This window comes from Rousettus aegyptiacus, unplaced genomic scaffold, assembly GCF_014176215.1.
Source record: "Rousettus aegyptiacus isolate mRouAeg1 unplaced genomic scaffold, mRouAeg1.p scaffold_m13_p_7, whole genome shotgun sequence".
NCBI classification, from domain to species: Eukaryota; Metazoa; Chordata; class Mammalia; order Chiroptera; family Pteropodidae; genus Rousettus; species Rousettus aegyptiacus.
This window is the reverse complement of record NW_023416310.1, coordinates 44560876-44576569: the sequence shown is the minus strand read 5'-3', so window position 1 is coordinate 44576569 and position 15694 is coordinate 44560876. Positions and strand designations below refer to the sequence as shown.

Below are 15694 nucleotides of genomic sequence, written 5' to 3'. Positions count from 1 at the left end.
GGCTTATTCCAAGCCCTAAGCTATTCATGGAGACACTGGTTAGAGCTATGTGTTGGCTCTAGATGACGAGGAAAGAGAGGAGGCCGGCTTTTACTGATCTTGTAGCAGAAGTGCTTAGACCAGTGTTAGGCACACAGCATCTGTGTTCTGTAAATGCTAGATAAAAGTAAGGAAGTGAAGATGTGTGCCACTCTTAATTGTTAAAAATAAAGAGGACTGAGTCGGTCTCTCAGATGGGCTGATTATGATTAGCTGCCAAGACCAGGTGGTTTTGGAAGAGGATCAGCTAGGACAGCTCAACAAGTGTGAGTGTATGTGGGCATACACACACCATACCTACACGTGGGTAAATATTTATTAAATGTCAAATAACACTCATCATTTACAGTATTCCGTGGATCCTTCCTAAGCACTAGCGCAAGAGCATCCACCTCAGCTGTTCTACCTAAGATGTGTTCCCATTGGCCACCTCACTTCCCTAAGCCATATGGATGCCTAATGGCTTGTGGGTCCACTGGACTATGTTGGTTTTTGCCAGTTTTGTATAAATTATATAAACAATGCAAGATTTGTCCTCAGACTTTACATGGTTTTCTGTCACCCTATTCTACTCATGGACCCATTCACTTTGTGTCACCTTCTGCTCTGAGTGGCCCGAGGCCTGAGATGAGGAGGGGAAGTGGTTTGGGACACTTACCACAGTGCAGCAGAGGGGCCAGAACCACCAGAGGAGAGCCAGGGCCAGGAGCAGGAATAGGATCAGCAGGGCGATTGCCAGGATGGTGCCATCGGACTGTGGGGCCAAGAGAGAGGGTGGTCAGCCATGGGGCAGGCCATGTGTGCAACCAGCACGTGAGCCCAGGGTGGGGCAAGGCAACTCCTGTGGTCTCCCCCTCCCATAACCGATACACAGATCTAAGGCCCAGAGAAGAGCACAGTTTGCCAAGCAAATAGCTGAAACTCTGCCCATCATTCTGGGCAACTCACTCTATGTAGTCAGTTCTCATGAGAAATAGATGTTTTCTTTTTTTCAGTGAGGCCTGGATCTTCTCTTTGAGCAACATTTTAAAGAAGCAACCCTGCAAGAGGCAGTGAAGGCGGCTGCCCATGTAAATGGGCATTGAGGTGGCGGATCACTGCCCTCTGCCCAGCAACAGCCTTCCGCATCTTGGATCTGCCACCAACTGGGCTGGACCCAGGACAGCTCTGCACAGGATTCGGCCTGCTGCCCAGAACTTGTTCACATAGGTGCATGTAACCAATTCATGAGTCTGTGGATGGAAAGTCCAGAGCCACAAACAGAGACTCATGGACATGGACAATAAACTAGTGGTTATCATAGAATAGGGGGGAGGGAGGAAGGGAGAAGTAGATGGGGTAAAAGGGGTCAAATATGAGGTGACAGAAAGAAATCTAACTATGAGAGGTGAACACACAGTGTAAATGTATCTATGCCTTACTGTTAAAATGTACAGCTGAAACTTATCGGATTTCATTAACCAATGTCACCATAAAAAAATTAATTAATTAATTTGAAAAAAAAAAAAAAAAGAAGCAATAAAGGGCAGATGAATCCCAGAGAGTGAAGGCTGGAGCGGCTGCTGCTGAACCTGGGCGGGAGGGGCACGGCGGCCGAGTCGACGCAGCCGTCACGTCACGTGGTTATGTGGCGGCCGGTCGGTGAGGCAGGCACCCAAGATGAATTACACTCACTTCAGAACGTGCCTAGGCTAGTCCTGAAGATAGGCACGGTTGCTGTGGCCTGAGATGGTTGTGAACTTCTAGCCGACAGAGATCCTACTTGGCGTCGGTGTTCTGGGCTGCTGGTTCGCGAAGCAGATTTAAGCCCCTTTCACTGGCCTTCCCTCCGGGCGGCCAGGGTTGGAAAGGGGTACGACTTCCAGGAGGGGAAGTGGTGAGGGGCAAACTGTCCTACGTGTTAATTGCTATAGGTTCTTCTTCTGAATAAAGCTGGAAGTTCCACTTTTAGTCCAAGGAAATAATCAGGTATGTTTGCACGGATGATGATGATAATAATAATAATTAATAATAAAAAAATAATAGAAGGAAAACTCAAATGTTTAACAGTTAGAGAATAACCAAATAATACATTATAGAAATACCATGTAATCAATATTATGTAGACATTATACTTTCAAATAATATTCAAATGACATGAGAAAACATCCCTGATATAACGTGTGTGTGTGTGTGTGTGTGTGTGTGTGTGTGTGTGTGTATGTCAAGAGTGAAAGAATGAGGGATATTTACTAAAATATTAATAGTGGATTTGCTGGTAGTGAGTTTCTGGTAATTTTCTTCTTTTTTAATCTCTATTTTCTTTTTCCTTTTTTTTTTTTTTAACATAGCATAATGAAGAAATAAACTACTGAAGTTGTACTTTAAGAATCTGCAATTGGGAGACAGTTCACAGAACGATCAGACTCTAAAAGCTGCCCCTCTGCCGCCATTTACAGAGAAGGGAGGTTGGGTGGCCTGTGCAGGGTAACACAGCAGGTTAATGGCAGAGCTGGGACATGACTCACTCCCATCCCAGTGCTCAGCAGGGGCTACTGGAAGCTGTTTAAAGGCAGCTATTACTCCCTGGAATGTCTCTGACCAAAAAGCCAAGGAACTAACAACCCGCCTCCCAAGCCAAGGCTTGGGAATGCCAGACTGTCCCCGAGGGAGCTGTAGCCTTACAGAGGCGCAAGTGCAGGGCTGGGCAGTGGGTGGGGGGAAAGCACAGGGGCCAGCGGATGGACATGGGCGTGGTAGAGAGGATGCTTCTGGATCCACAACATTTATATATGAGCTGCAGCACAGAGCGATGCTCTCAGTGATGACACAAAGAAATCACGCGTGTTTTCTAAACTTATTGTTAGTTAAGGACAACCCTCTTTGGCTCTCGGTCTCTGCATTCCATGCCCATAAAATGGAGATACTAAACCTCACCTGCCTCACTGCACTGACGTGAGGATAAAATGAGCTATAAGATGTAAGCAGACGTGGCTGGGCAATTGGGATGAAAGCTATCATGTCAAACATTGAGCTGTAGCTCACCCTCCCTCTATTTCCCCACGACAGAAAACATGGTGGGTATTTCAGGTCATAAATCTGTTTGCACTTGGAATAATAAATGGCTTTGGTTACTGAGAGGCTTATAAAGCAGCAGTCTTTTATATTGAGTTATAATTAAGTGAAGACTACAGACTACATTTATTCACATGATGTACACTCTCCCCCTCCTGATTTTATATTTCACTTTAGGTAGAGGAACTGAAGCAGAAAGGCTTAAGGAGTGTGGGGAAATATTTAAATTCCCTTCTGGAAGAAAGAGAAGGTTTCCTGTGAAGTGAGAAGGGTGAAGGACTGGCTCAAAAGCAGCGAGAGGAGGCTTCTGTGCTGAGAGAAGACTTCCTGGATTAGGACAAAGCACCTCTGGCCTTTCTCCAGTTAGGCTTGGAACTGTGCCCTTATGAGGCACAGTTCTCCCTGGCTGAAGCAGAGGAGGACAGCATGGGACTCAGGAAGGAGCAGGTGCAGTGAGGGACGCTGGGGGAGGGGATATGCCCAGGGGTAGGAGCTCCTGGTAGAACTTTCTCTTGCTCTAGACACAGCCCCACACAGAGCCCCAATCGCACTGCTTGGTTTTCATGATCTTTCAGGAACTGTTATTTAAGCAGTGCAACAGAGTTATCACCAGACAAAGGGCATGGAGTTTTGATAAACTTAAACCTGAAGCTTATGTTTTACTAGGAGATAACATGTACACTCAGCCTCTGAGGTTCGTTCATGCATTCAGTCAGCAAACATTCATCGAGGGTCTGTTCTGTGCCCATGGAGCAGATCTCTGGGATACTACATTGGTTAGACAGAACCAAAGTGCTCACGATCTGCTGAGGGAGCTGTATAAGCAGTTAACCACAGGCAGGGGGCTGTATGTTGTTCAACAGGTGTGTACCTCGCACTTCTTAGGTGCCAGGCAGTAAATGAAATAGTTTCGATGCTTAAAGAACTTCCGATCTTATAAAACAGAAATAATGATTATGATGATAATAATTGGTATTAGTACAGCTAATATTTATTGAGCACTTACTATATACCAAGGACTATTCTATATACTAACATACTCTCCATATTAGCTCATTTAATTCTCATTAATGACCTTATGAATTCAATAATACTATTCTTCCCCTCTTATAAATAAATTACTGAGGCAAGGACCAGTGAAGAAACTTGCCCAAGGTCACAGAGAAAAACTAGAATTTAAACCTGGGCAGTTTGGTTCCACAGCTCACAAGTTTAACCAGCAAATTATTGCTCTTAGCAAGTGCTAAGAACTGAGTGCCTGTGAACTAGTACTTCATAGAGGAGGTGACACAGGCCCTCCTGCAGGGCCGAGAAGTTGGCATTCTGGCACAGAAAGGCAAAGTGCATGGCATGGGGGTGAAAGGGAGGTGGAGTCCCCACTGCGACAGGCCATGCAAGCCAAGCCCGGAGACTGGCTCTTATCCTGAGGCAAAGGGGACCATGGCAGATTTAGCCCGGGGGCACTGTGATCAGATTTGTTTTTTGGGAAGCAAATGCTATGGATGCTGTAGAGTGCAGGCCTGAAGAGGGAAAGCTTGGGGGTAAAGGCCCAGGCGAAGGGCTCCTGCTAATCTGCCCAGTTCATTTAGAATGACATTTTTGGGGTCATTCTTTCTGAAACTTTTGCATTTTCACGGTGTGATCAGAATTGATTTTACTTATAATAGCTGTTCATTATTGTGCGCTATTTACATACCTGCCACCATGCAAAGTGCTACAAACACATCATCTCATTTAATTAAATGAGCCTAATTTTAATGTCTCTTTTATAGGGACTATTTTCCCCTTTTTTGTAGGTAAGGAAAATGGAGACTCAGCAAAGGTATGTAAATGTACCCAAGAACCTCCATGAACCACTTATGGACATATTTACATGCCCACAATTTTAATGTTGTAAAACTTTATTGTTTGACTTTAGAACCTTGCTTCCCTCTCACTTAACTGTTACACTATGTTGTCAGATTTATAAAAATTCACTTAAAAAATATCTATAATTTAAAGACTAAACTTTAAGCAGCTGCATGAGAGATTAAAACTGTGTTTGTAACTGCTGTCTCTGCATCGTGATGGAAGAAACTTCCCCCACGTGGTCCAGCGTGGATCACGTGTCACACAGGAGAAAGTGTCCTCAGAGTGAAGTTGGGAAGAAACAGGGACCGCAACAGAGCCTCCTTTCCCCTTAAACATGAGCTTGGCCTGGAGCTTGAACCAATAACCTTGTGAAGAGGAACTGACAACTGTAAGGATGGCTCTGATACCCGTTGAATATATGTCAGTTTGCAGTGTAGAAATACACACACATCTGCACTATTTAGTGAATGGTATTTGCTTCATTCATAAAATTAGTTCAAGTATTCTAAACTGTTCAGCATCTTCAGCAAGTCCCAGGATAAAGAAGCCCCCTAGGTGCTGAGTAGTAGGCTCCAGTGGCCGGGAAGCATGTTCAGAGTTCCAGAGCCCACACGGCATAGCCTGATGCCCCAGAACCTGCCTCTGCTCTGGGCTCTGTTTTCCTGCTCTTGGACTCTGGCCTTTGACTGGCCCTCTCACGTCCCAGCTCACTGTCTTTGGCACACCCTGTGCTAACTGCCACCTGCTCCTAAAAGCTTCTTGGATTGGAGCCCAGGAAGGTTATGGGCTCACCACTGCTCTGGGCCTGCCTCAGAACCTGTGAATGGCTAGGCTTCTGCTGCCTCCCTTCACCAGGGAAAAGGCTGGCCAGGACTGGAGAGACACCCCTAGACTTCCATGGTCACTACCACAAGTCTGAGTGAAACCACTGAGGTCACTGACCTCTCTTATGGAATTGTGCCTGTTCAGGCCATTTCAGGAGGCAAGCTGGAAGGGGAGAAGTGGCTTCTGAGAGCTCACAAGTTCAGGACGAGCCTGCCCCCAGGCCTGGAAGCACAGCTCTACTCCAAGCTCTCTGAGAGTCCTCACTGAGGTGGAGGAGCCTGAAGCAAGGACATGCACAGACCTGATTATATGACACAAACTGAGAGCAGAAGCTGACTGGCCCAACAAAACTCTCAGTCTGACAACTGCAGGGCTGGGCAGGCCCTGCATGCAATTCACTGCAAACTTTAGAAAGAGATTTCAGATGAAAAGAAAGCAGCAGATAAATAGCCAAGGTTGATTCCTACCATCATTATTTTTCAACAACCTAAATATCAACACAAGTTAATTTCTTATTTTATTTATAAAAGAGAAAACAAAGTTTAAAAAATCAACATGGCCCTTTAATTAAAAAAAAAAAATGTCGGCAGGATATCGGGGTGCTCCAGGGTGTGTGTGACTAGAGCTGAAAGGAAGCAGGTGGTAAAGCAAGCATCTTCCATTTGGGGGGGCTCATGCATTTTCTTCAATGAATAGTTTTATGCCTTTCCCACCTGTCAAAGGCTGCAGCATGACACGCTGTCACAGAGGCCTGCAGCTGAGCATGCAGACACGGAGTAGTCAACATGAGGGCAGGTCTCACCCAGTCCTGCTCCTTCCTCCAAGTGGACCTTTTGCTATTGGGATGACCTGCCCTGAAGGCTGCCTGGCTTGAAAGGCCAAATCTCTGCATCAGGGCTTTTTCTTTCATTTCTTTTATTCCTAGCTCACCAAGTGAGGGCACCTCTTTTAAGACACGGAGGGAGGCATTGTGCTCAAGGGTATGGATTTGGAAACTTGAATAATGGGAGTATCTCCTACTTGCTCGGTTTCTAGGTAATTTTGGATTTCTGATGCATGGTGTGGAAGGGAGGGCTCCTGTCTGGGTCCGCCTGCGGTGGGATAGGAGAGGGGCAGGTCTCTGGACGACAGAGCACCAAGCATTGCTGCTGTTTTGGTTACGTTTGTGAGTTGCCAGGGTCAAGGGAAGAGGATAAAATGGGGAGGAATTAGTGGGAGACCGGGGGAAGCCCGGCTTCAAGAACCTTTGTGAAATCCTCCATCTCAAAGTTGGGTTTGGACTGGGATTCTGCTTGATGCCCAGGCATGGGGCCTTTTTGGAGCCAACACTGGGTGGGGGTCTGTGGTTCGGTTCAGCCTGAATGGCGGTCTCAGCTAAGGAGGGAGCGCGTCCCTCCCCACTCCTGTGTGTCCTTCCATGTTGAGGGCACCTGTGCATCCACCCCAGGACTTTCTCTTCCCCTTTACTGGTTCAGTAAATAAGACCAGAGTCAACTGAGCATGCGGGGACCCTTTCAAACGGGGATCCCTGAAGCTTAAGCTTCGTCAGTTTCCTCGTAACTCTGTAGTTGTAAGTTTTCCCCAGACAGGCCCCATGCCTGTGACAAGGCTGCTAAATCTATTTAATTCTGGGCTTCAGCTCCAGTCCACTTGCTGCCACACTCAGCCGCAGTCTCCAGCCCACAATAATAAAGGCGATACTGAAGCTTTCGTCTATCATTTTTTTTGGTTTCATTTCTATTTGTCACATGTTTTATTGCCCCCCAAAACAATGATCCCTCAATATCTCTTATTTTAACTTACCCCAGGATGGGTCTGGGTAACTGTAACAATTACCCTTTGACAAAAGAGTAGACATAGATTATTAGCAAATGTGTTACGAGAGCCCTCGGTGATGGGCGGTGGGTTTGCCATAGTTCTATACTCGGTTTGGCATCTTCTGATCAATTAGCACTGACTTACTGAAGATACTCAGATTCTTTCACATGGTTAGAATGCCTTTTAAACATTTAACATAAGGGAATGAATCAGTAGGTTTATTCTACCACATTGAAGAGATATTAGCCAGACTCTGCCAAAAATATGACAAGAAAATAGTTGATGATCCAATAGAGCTTAAAAGCTGGCATCCTGGATCCAGTTGGTAACTGATGATGCCACGGGGCACCCTGGGACACTGCAAGGCCAGTAATGCTACGGCTCGAGGTTCCCCAGTGGTTCCTCTATCCTCCTTCACCTCTGCGCCTGTCCCTCTCTCTCTGGTATTGATGCGGTTGTCTCTAAAACACCGTTGGAAAGTTCTTCAAGGGAAAGAGACCCTCTAGCTAGAGGTAGCTCTGGTCTGTAACTTGTAATTTCCTAGAAACTTGCTCAGTCTAAGTACCAAAGAAGGAAAAGGGTCGAGGAACGCGTTGACTTGTCCAGGCAGATGGGAGTGTCAGCTCCTCGATGAAAGGCTGGAGGACTCTGCCATGCCTCCCTCTGCTGCAGGCTGTTTTCTCCCCTCCTGGGGCAGAGGCTGGCACTTGGGAGGCATTCCAGTGCTCTGAAGTGGAATTTAGAACCATCCTCTGCAGCTGGTCTGAGTTCTGTTTCCTGCCCAGACAAAACTGGCAGAGCATGGGCAAGTTTTATTTTGAAAGATGAAATTTAAATCATTTTATTGCTGCTGAGGAGTTCTGGATGGACAAGTCCAGAGACTAAAATTCTCTCTCGCCCAGAGCTCATATATTCTGACTGTTATTTCTGGAAGTAGCTGTAGCGATTATCTAACTTCTCCACCCACCCCACCCTGCATTTTAGTGGAATTCTATTCCCCTGGCTTCTGTGACAATACTCTCCTGAGTCTCCTTCATCCTATCCCTGATTATTTCTCACCCACCTTCCTCATGGGCTCCTCATATGCAGTCCCCTAAATGTGGCATGAACCATGGATCCATCTTTTTTTTAAGAAAAGTATATACTTTTTAGTTTGCTTGAAGTATATGTACTTTTTTCCTCCTTACTTTAAAAAACTATGGTAAAAATATACATACACACGAAATTTGCCATTTTAACCAATTTTAAGTATACAATTCAGTGGCGTTTACGATGTTGTACAACTCATGCATGCACTCTTGGTCCATTGTGGTTTTTATTTCTAATATTTTCCATTTCCTTTCATAGATTAAACTGTCATTTAGATACTGATGACTCAAATCTTGATCTCTAGCCTAGATCTCTCCTCATGCTTCAGGGTCATAGTCAAGGTTATTCTGGTAGGTCCAATCAATAACTCAAGCTCATGAGTTAAAACTGAGCTCATTGTTTTCCCTTTCAAACCTGCTTGTCCTCCTCTCCTCATCAATCAATGGTCAGACTTATCAACCTAAGTTGGAAACCTAAAAGTCAATGTCAGTTTTCTTTCTCACTCTCCTCCCTGATGTCACTCTCTATCAGTACATACACTCCTTTGAATTCCTAAGTACCTCATGAATGTACCCATATCTACTCCATCTCCAGTACCACTGATTAGGTTTAGAATCCTATTACTTCTTTCCTGAACAGTTGCATTTATCTCTTCACTGTTTTCTCCATTACCATTCTTACTACCTTGAATTCCATCTTCTGTAACTGCATCTAGAGTCATCTCTCTAAAATGTTATTATGATAGCTCTGACTGTACGTGAACTTTTTAACAGCTCTTCATTGTCTGTAGAAGTTTTTCACCTTTGAGAATTTGATTAATGTACTTTTCTGCAGAAAAGTACACATTCACATTTACACACAAGCTCGCAAACTTTGGTTACAGTTTCAGGGGTCCATCAAATCCCCAGAATCCATTTATGAACCCCTAGGAACAAGAGTCATTAGCCCAGACAAGGCCCTTCATAACCAGCTCTCTCTTATTTCTCCAACCTCCAATCTGACTACCTCCTCAGTTACACTTTGTGCTTTGACGAAATTGCGTATAGTCCCCCGTACACACTTCACTGTCCTCATTTTCTTCTCCCTGAAACACCCTTTCTTCCTTTCTTTGCTTGGGTGACTGTTTCTCCTCTTTCAGGTTTTAGCTCAGACACCAAATGATTCATTCATACCTTACATATTTTTTGAACACCTACTATCTGCTGGGCCCTCTACAAACACTGGCATTAAAGATGGACATGGTCTCTGCAATCATAGACCTTGTAGTTGGGCAGGGAACACATACAAGTAAATACTACCACTCAACGCTGAGTTCGTGCTTCCATTGTACATGGTCTCTATCTTAGTATCTACTGTATAGAAATTATATAATTATCTGCTAGGCTATCTCATTGAACTGTAAACCCCTAGAGGACTATGTCTGACTTTACTTATTTTTGTAACTTTGAGCCTTAGTGCAGTGTTTCAAAGATAGGAAGACTAAATAGTCACCAAACTATTAGATTGAGGGGAACGAGGCTTTAGCAGGCTAACACCTTCTACAGCTGGTGGGTGGCAGAAATGTCACTGGAGCCAGTGTTGCCACGACTGCTTGCCTCCCCCTACATGGCCCCATCCCTGGAAACTGCCACCATTCTCACTGCCAAGGGCTTGGGCTTTGGAATCGGGAAAGGATGATCTAAATCTTAATTTTTCCACTTATTAATATATAGACTTTGGATAAGTTACCCAACCGCTCTTAACCTCCTTTTTCTCTACGTATATGAAATTGAGTCACTTCTACTTCTAGGATTGATTTGATACTAACATGATATTAGGTATGGGTAGAGATCATGGCACATGGCCATCTTCAATAAATGTGACTTCCTTTTCCATTTTCCACTTGCTTCCCTGCTCAGGCCATGCTCCTGGTGATGTGCCCAGGCCTGGCCCAGGTAAATGAATCTGATTTCTGTGAACATCATGCTAACTCTGACTGGAGCTGTGGTGTTGGTGGGTGGTCCCAGTTTACATATTTGGGAAACCACGGGCTCTCAGATTGCCATCCTAGTGTCAAGGAAAGGGAAACCCAAGTGGGTTTTCCAATGGTAAATTTAATAGCCTTCATTAAAGTTTATCCAACAGTAATGAGGGCAAAACATAGGCAAATATGATGATTCATTCATGCTACCTGAGAAGTAATCGGGTGAGAAATGGGAATAAAATTGATACACACTGAAGAAGTTGGATTTTTTTTAAATCTACAAAGTAGGCAGTGTAGAAAAAAATATTAGGTGAGAATGACCTAAGCCCTATGGAACTCTTTAAAAAGAAAACAGAGCTATAAAGTAATGAGACTGTCCATATAGTACACACAGCAAAACTCCCACATCCAACTGAATCTAATTCCAAACTAGTGGCTTTAGATGCTGGAGGATCCCATGGTGTAGCCATTGCTCGAAGCATTCTGAAACACCTTCCTTGGAATTGAAATTAATCTATGGGCTGCAAAAAGGAAAATCTTATACTTTTTTAGTCATGGTTTGTTTCCACCAAGCAGGTTCCTAGATTGATAACCCACCTTTCATCAGAACAGGTTCCTACAACTTTTGGGGTGGTTTTGAAGTCAAGTGATGAGGACCTTCTCCTATTGCCTTACTGAAGATATTCAAATACTGTGCCTTTAAAGTAATTGTAATTTCAGAGCAAGAGTTCAGGAAATAGTTGGCATAGTGACAGTGTTGTTTGAGAAAGAGTATGACCTTCTAAGAAAATATTTTGAAAGAGTAGCAATCATTTGGATATAAAGCCTAGTTTGCTATTAATCTTAATAGTTTATGCCTTATATGAATAATGCAAGAAGAATTTAGATAAGCCATCATGAGTATGTGATTAAGGGGGAAGATCGATGCCATACTCCTACAAAGGAAAGATCTGAGGTCTTCTATATCAAGGTTTTCCAGCATCATCTGGTCCTCTTGTCACCCTGACCTAGTAGAGACATTTCATGTCACTCATAATGGTGAGAACAATAGTTAATCGTGCATTCATTTAACACTTTCCTTACTCTCCATAAAATGCATAGAGCTTATTAATCAAAACCAGTTTTTAGAGAATAATGCAGATAAGATATAGCTCATTAGTGCTCAGAATTTCTTAGTTCCCGTTGAAATAAGATTATAAAGAAAGTTGCTTATGACACTGAAAGGGAATTATTCAAATACTATGATGCTGAAAGGGAAAGCCTAATTTCTCATTTTCATTTTTTTTTGTTTCATTAGATACAAGAACTTGTTTACTTGCCTATAATATAGTTATTTATTTAATGTATATGCTTAATTAGTCTTATTGATTAGCCTTCATACATTAGTCAGCATTAGTATTATCTACTATCAGTTAAGTAAGCATACCTTTTGAATACTGTTGGCTGTTGCTTTAGATTATGAAATGAGAAAGCCAGAAGCCATAGCTATGATTTGGGTGATACCTCATAGAGATAGATGCTACCAGTGATTACTACGTAATCAATTCCTCAAAACAATGTCTCTAAACTGCATAATACGGTATCAGGAACCAACAAATCATTTTACATTGAGTTTCCAACACATGCTTAGCAGTAGGAAACATGGAAAGGTGAACAAAGTCAGCCTCCAATCCTGGAAGATGAAATCACACTCTAGTTAGAAAGTCAGGACTGACTCATGGGCTCGTTTAGAAGCAGCATAGGTTCTGTGCAGTTCAAACTCTAAATGATGCTATGAACCACAGCGCTTGAGCTCAGAGCAGAGAAAGTGCAGGAGGCTTGCTAAGGCCACTGAGGAGCCCTCGGGCATGCCCAGGCGCACTTGGCAGGCCTCGTGGCCACAGTAAAACTTGGGTAGGTGGAGAGAATAAGAGAGAGCATTCCAGAAGGAAGGCGAAATGTGATCGAAGATGCAGAAGTAGGAAGAGGCATAACTCTACTTGGAGTGAGGAAATGAGAACTACAAATGTTCATCAGCAAACATTTTTATCTGTGAGGGATCAGGGCATTCACAAATTTTAAGGCCAGCAGGTCAGTCGACTGAGGCTGCCAGGTTGGACTCTTATCATGAAGCATTTGTTAGATACTCGTTTGGGCCGAGTTTGCACCTATTATATACAATCTCAAGAACTTTGGGACTTACAGATACCTTTGCTAAGACCATGAATTCCAGCCATGCAGGGAAAATAAAATGATCTTAGCTTCATCTTTCATACTTCCTTGGCCTGCAAATGAAGTTTTCTTAATGCTAGATTGTGTGTAAAAGAAACCCAGAAATATTTTAGTTGTCACTTATGTGAGTGCTTTTTAATCAAAAAAAAAAAAAGAAAGAAAAAAGAAAAAAGAAGAAAGAAAAAAGAAAGAAAGAAAGAAAGAAAGAAAGAAAGAAAGAAAGAAGAAAGAAAGAAAGAAAGAAAGAAAGAAAGAAAGAAAGAAAGAAAGAAAGAAAGAAAGAAAGAAAGAAAGAAAGAAAGAAAAAGAAAGAAAGAAAGAAAAAAGAAAGCCCACTACTTTGGGCACTGACTAAACTGACATCTGTTTTAGCAACCACAGCAGCGGCAAAAGAATGCTAGTTACACATTGCTTGTGACATTGACTTTTCTTTTGGGAAGATATAAATTAAATCTCTTCTAAATCTTCTTGGTGTCCTAATGAATAGGGGAGAAGCTGATTGCTTTGCAAAAGGAAAGGTGTTTAAATACCTTCCCAGGACTTTGCCATTCTGTAGGGGACAGAGGGAAGAGTTTGCCTGCTTTTTGGAAGTGCAAACAATACAAAACATGTCAGTTCCAAATAATACTGTGATTAGAAGATACGTATAAGGACCCTGGGGCAGGTTGTGATTTGGTGCAATGTGACTGTAAAGTGCCAGCCAGGACAATATAGTCTGGGGCAGGTTTCTGTTGCCTCCAATTCTGTGATTTTGCCCATTTTTGACCATTTAAAGAGTTGGCAATTATTTTAGTGTTGGCAGAAATGAGATCCTCTTAGACTTCCTGCTTTATGGTTCTGTTTTCCAAACAGTTAATCTCTCCCTTTCCTACTCTTTCTCCCTCTCTACCGCCTCCTCTTCTCCCCTCCCCCATGCACGCACTTTTTGGATTCTCTAAATTGTGCACTTCTTCCTACAATTGTGTCTCTTTCAAGTGGATTCGTTAATCCGGAATGCTCAATCCAAAAGATTCAACTGTTTGATACATTCCCACTAATCCAGGAGCAGGCATAATGAATACATTGGTCATTCACTAAAGCTTATGTGCTTAGGACATATACACTCTCTCAAGTTCTTACTCAGAGACAAGAATTCTCATTTTATGTACAAATTACATAAACTTATTCGTCTGCTGTCAAATTAGAAAGGTGGGTGGATCGAGAATGGAAGACACATATATATTAAGAAGTGAGAGGCCAAAAACAGCAGAATCATAAACTTCATTGTAGGGGCAAATAGCCTAAGAAATGGAAGGTTTCATCATAATTTGACAAATTTTAGTTCATGATAACAATGGCAGAGAGTAAAATGTAGACATTGTATTATATTTTATAACATCCATTTTCTATTGAGTTTCTTCATTTGCAAGTTGAGGAAGTATAAATGTGTACAAAAGTTTCATAGGAAGAAAGACCTAGGAGTAAGTGAGGGATGAACTAATTTGCATGTGTTTTCTTGATTCTCATGGTTGATGATCTCATTCCAGCCTGCTCCAAACCTGTGACAACAGTGACAGCCCGTCCTCCAATCTAGAACTGAGCAGGGACAACACAGTCCTTTAGCTACATGTCTACTTCACCTCCCTTCCACCTAACTAATAATTTTCTTTATGTATTTATCTTGTTTGCTATTATTTTTACTTTATTATTTTTGTCCCTCCCTCTCTTTTTTTTGAGGAGGTTACTTGCTTCTTTAATGTCTTGGGTTCTATGCTTGGCTAAATGACTTACAACTTTTCTTCTTTTCTAATATCAACATTTAAGCCTACAAATTTCCCTCCAAGAACCACTTTAGCTGCATTTCACAAGTTTTGTTATGTGACATCTTTATCATTGACAAGTTTTCGGTATTTCCTAATTTCTATTATGATGTTATTTTGACTTGTGAAAGATTTAGATGAGATTTTCAAAACGATCTGTAATTGATTTACTATAGAATTTTGACAGACTTTTCTGGTCACAGAATATCAATCTAAAAAATTTTTTTGAGACTTGGCTTAATGGCCTACTACATCATTACTTTTTATAAATGCCCAAAGTGTTCTTGAAAAGAAATAGGTATCTCTGTAGGATGCAGGTTTCCTGTAGGCAGTAAAGTGCTGCAGTAGCACTGCTGGCCACATCACAAAGTTGGCTGTAATGCGGTTGGTGATCGTGAGCTGCCCTCTGCCTATCTTACACTCTCCAAAGGAGAAGGGCCAGAGTTCTTATTTTCTACTGTAGATAGGGGTGAGTGATGGAGAGGAAGTGACTGATCAGTGATGTTCAGCATATATTTTGTTATCTTTATTTTCGGTATAGTACAGACTGATGGGAAAGATCTCACTAAATTTAAGATGCAGAAATTGTAGGATGTCTTATTATTTTATGAGCCTTTAGCTGCATTTCACAAGTTTTGGGGGAAAACACTGCCAATTAAATTACGACACATTATTGATAACTTGAAACATTCTGATTTCAGAGATGTTAAAATGTGAAAAAAAGTGTGCCTCAGAATTTATGAAATAATGGTATTTGTTTCATTAATTCAAAATCGCAAAATGCCTATTTTATTCAGCTCCAAATTTTTAGACCCTACCTAGAATGTTTTGCTGTATACTTCCTGTGCATCCACTAGATCATGTTTAATTGCATTATTCAAATAATTTATATTTTATTAATTCTTTTGGCTGCTTGATCTATTAATTACTAAGAAAACTATACTTAAATCTTCTCCTATCATGGTAGATTAATCAATTTCTCTTTACAATTTTGTCAATTTTTGCTTCATATACACTGAGGAAATGTCATTAAGTGCAGACTAGA

At 42.3% G+C, this 15694-nt stretch overlaps 1 protein-coding gene across 2 annotated transcripts in view; it reads right to left on the bottom strand.

Annotated features, from left to right (window-relative positions):
- Positions 1–15694, bottom strand: part of ANTXR1 (ANTXR cell adhesion molecule 1) — a 201201-nt gene that overhangs the window by 78022 nt on the left and 107485 nt on the right. For both annotated transcript variants that reach the window (XM_016128442.2, XM_036225087.1), the window contains exon 13: positions 698–793. In XM_016128442.2, coding sequence (XP_015983928.2) covers positions 698–793 — 96 coding nt within the window. The remainder of the gene's footprint in view (positions 1–697; positions 794–15694) is intronic.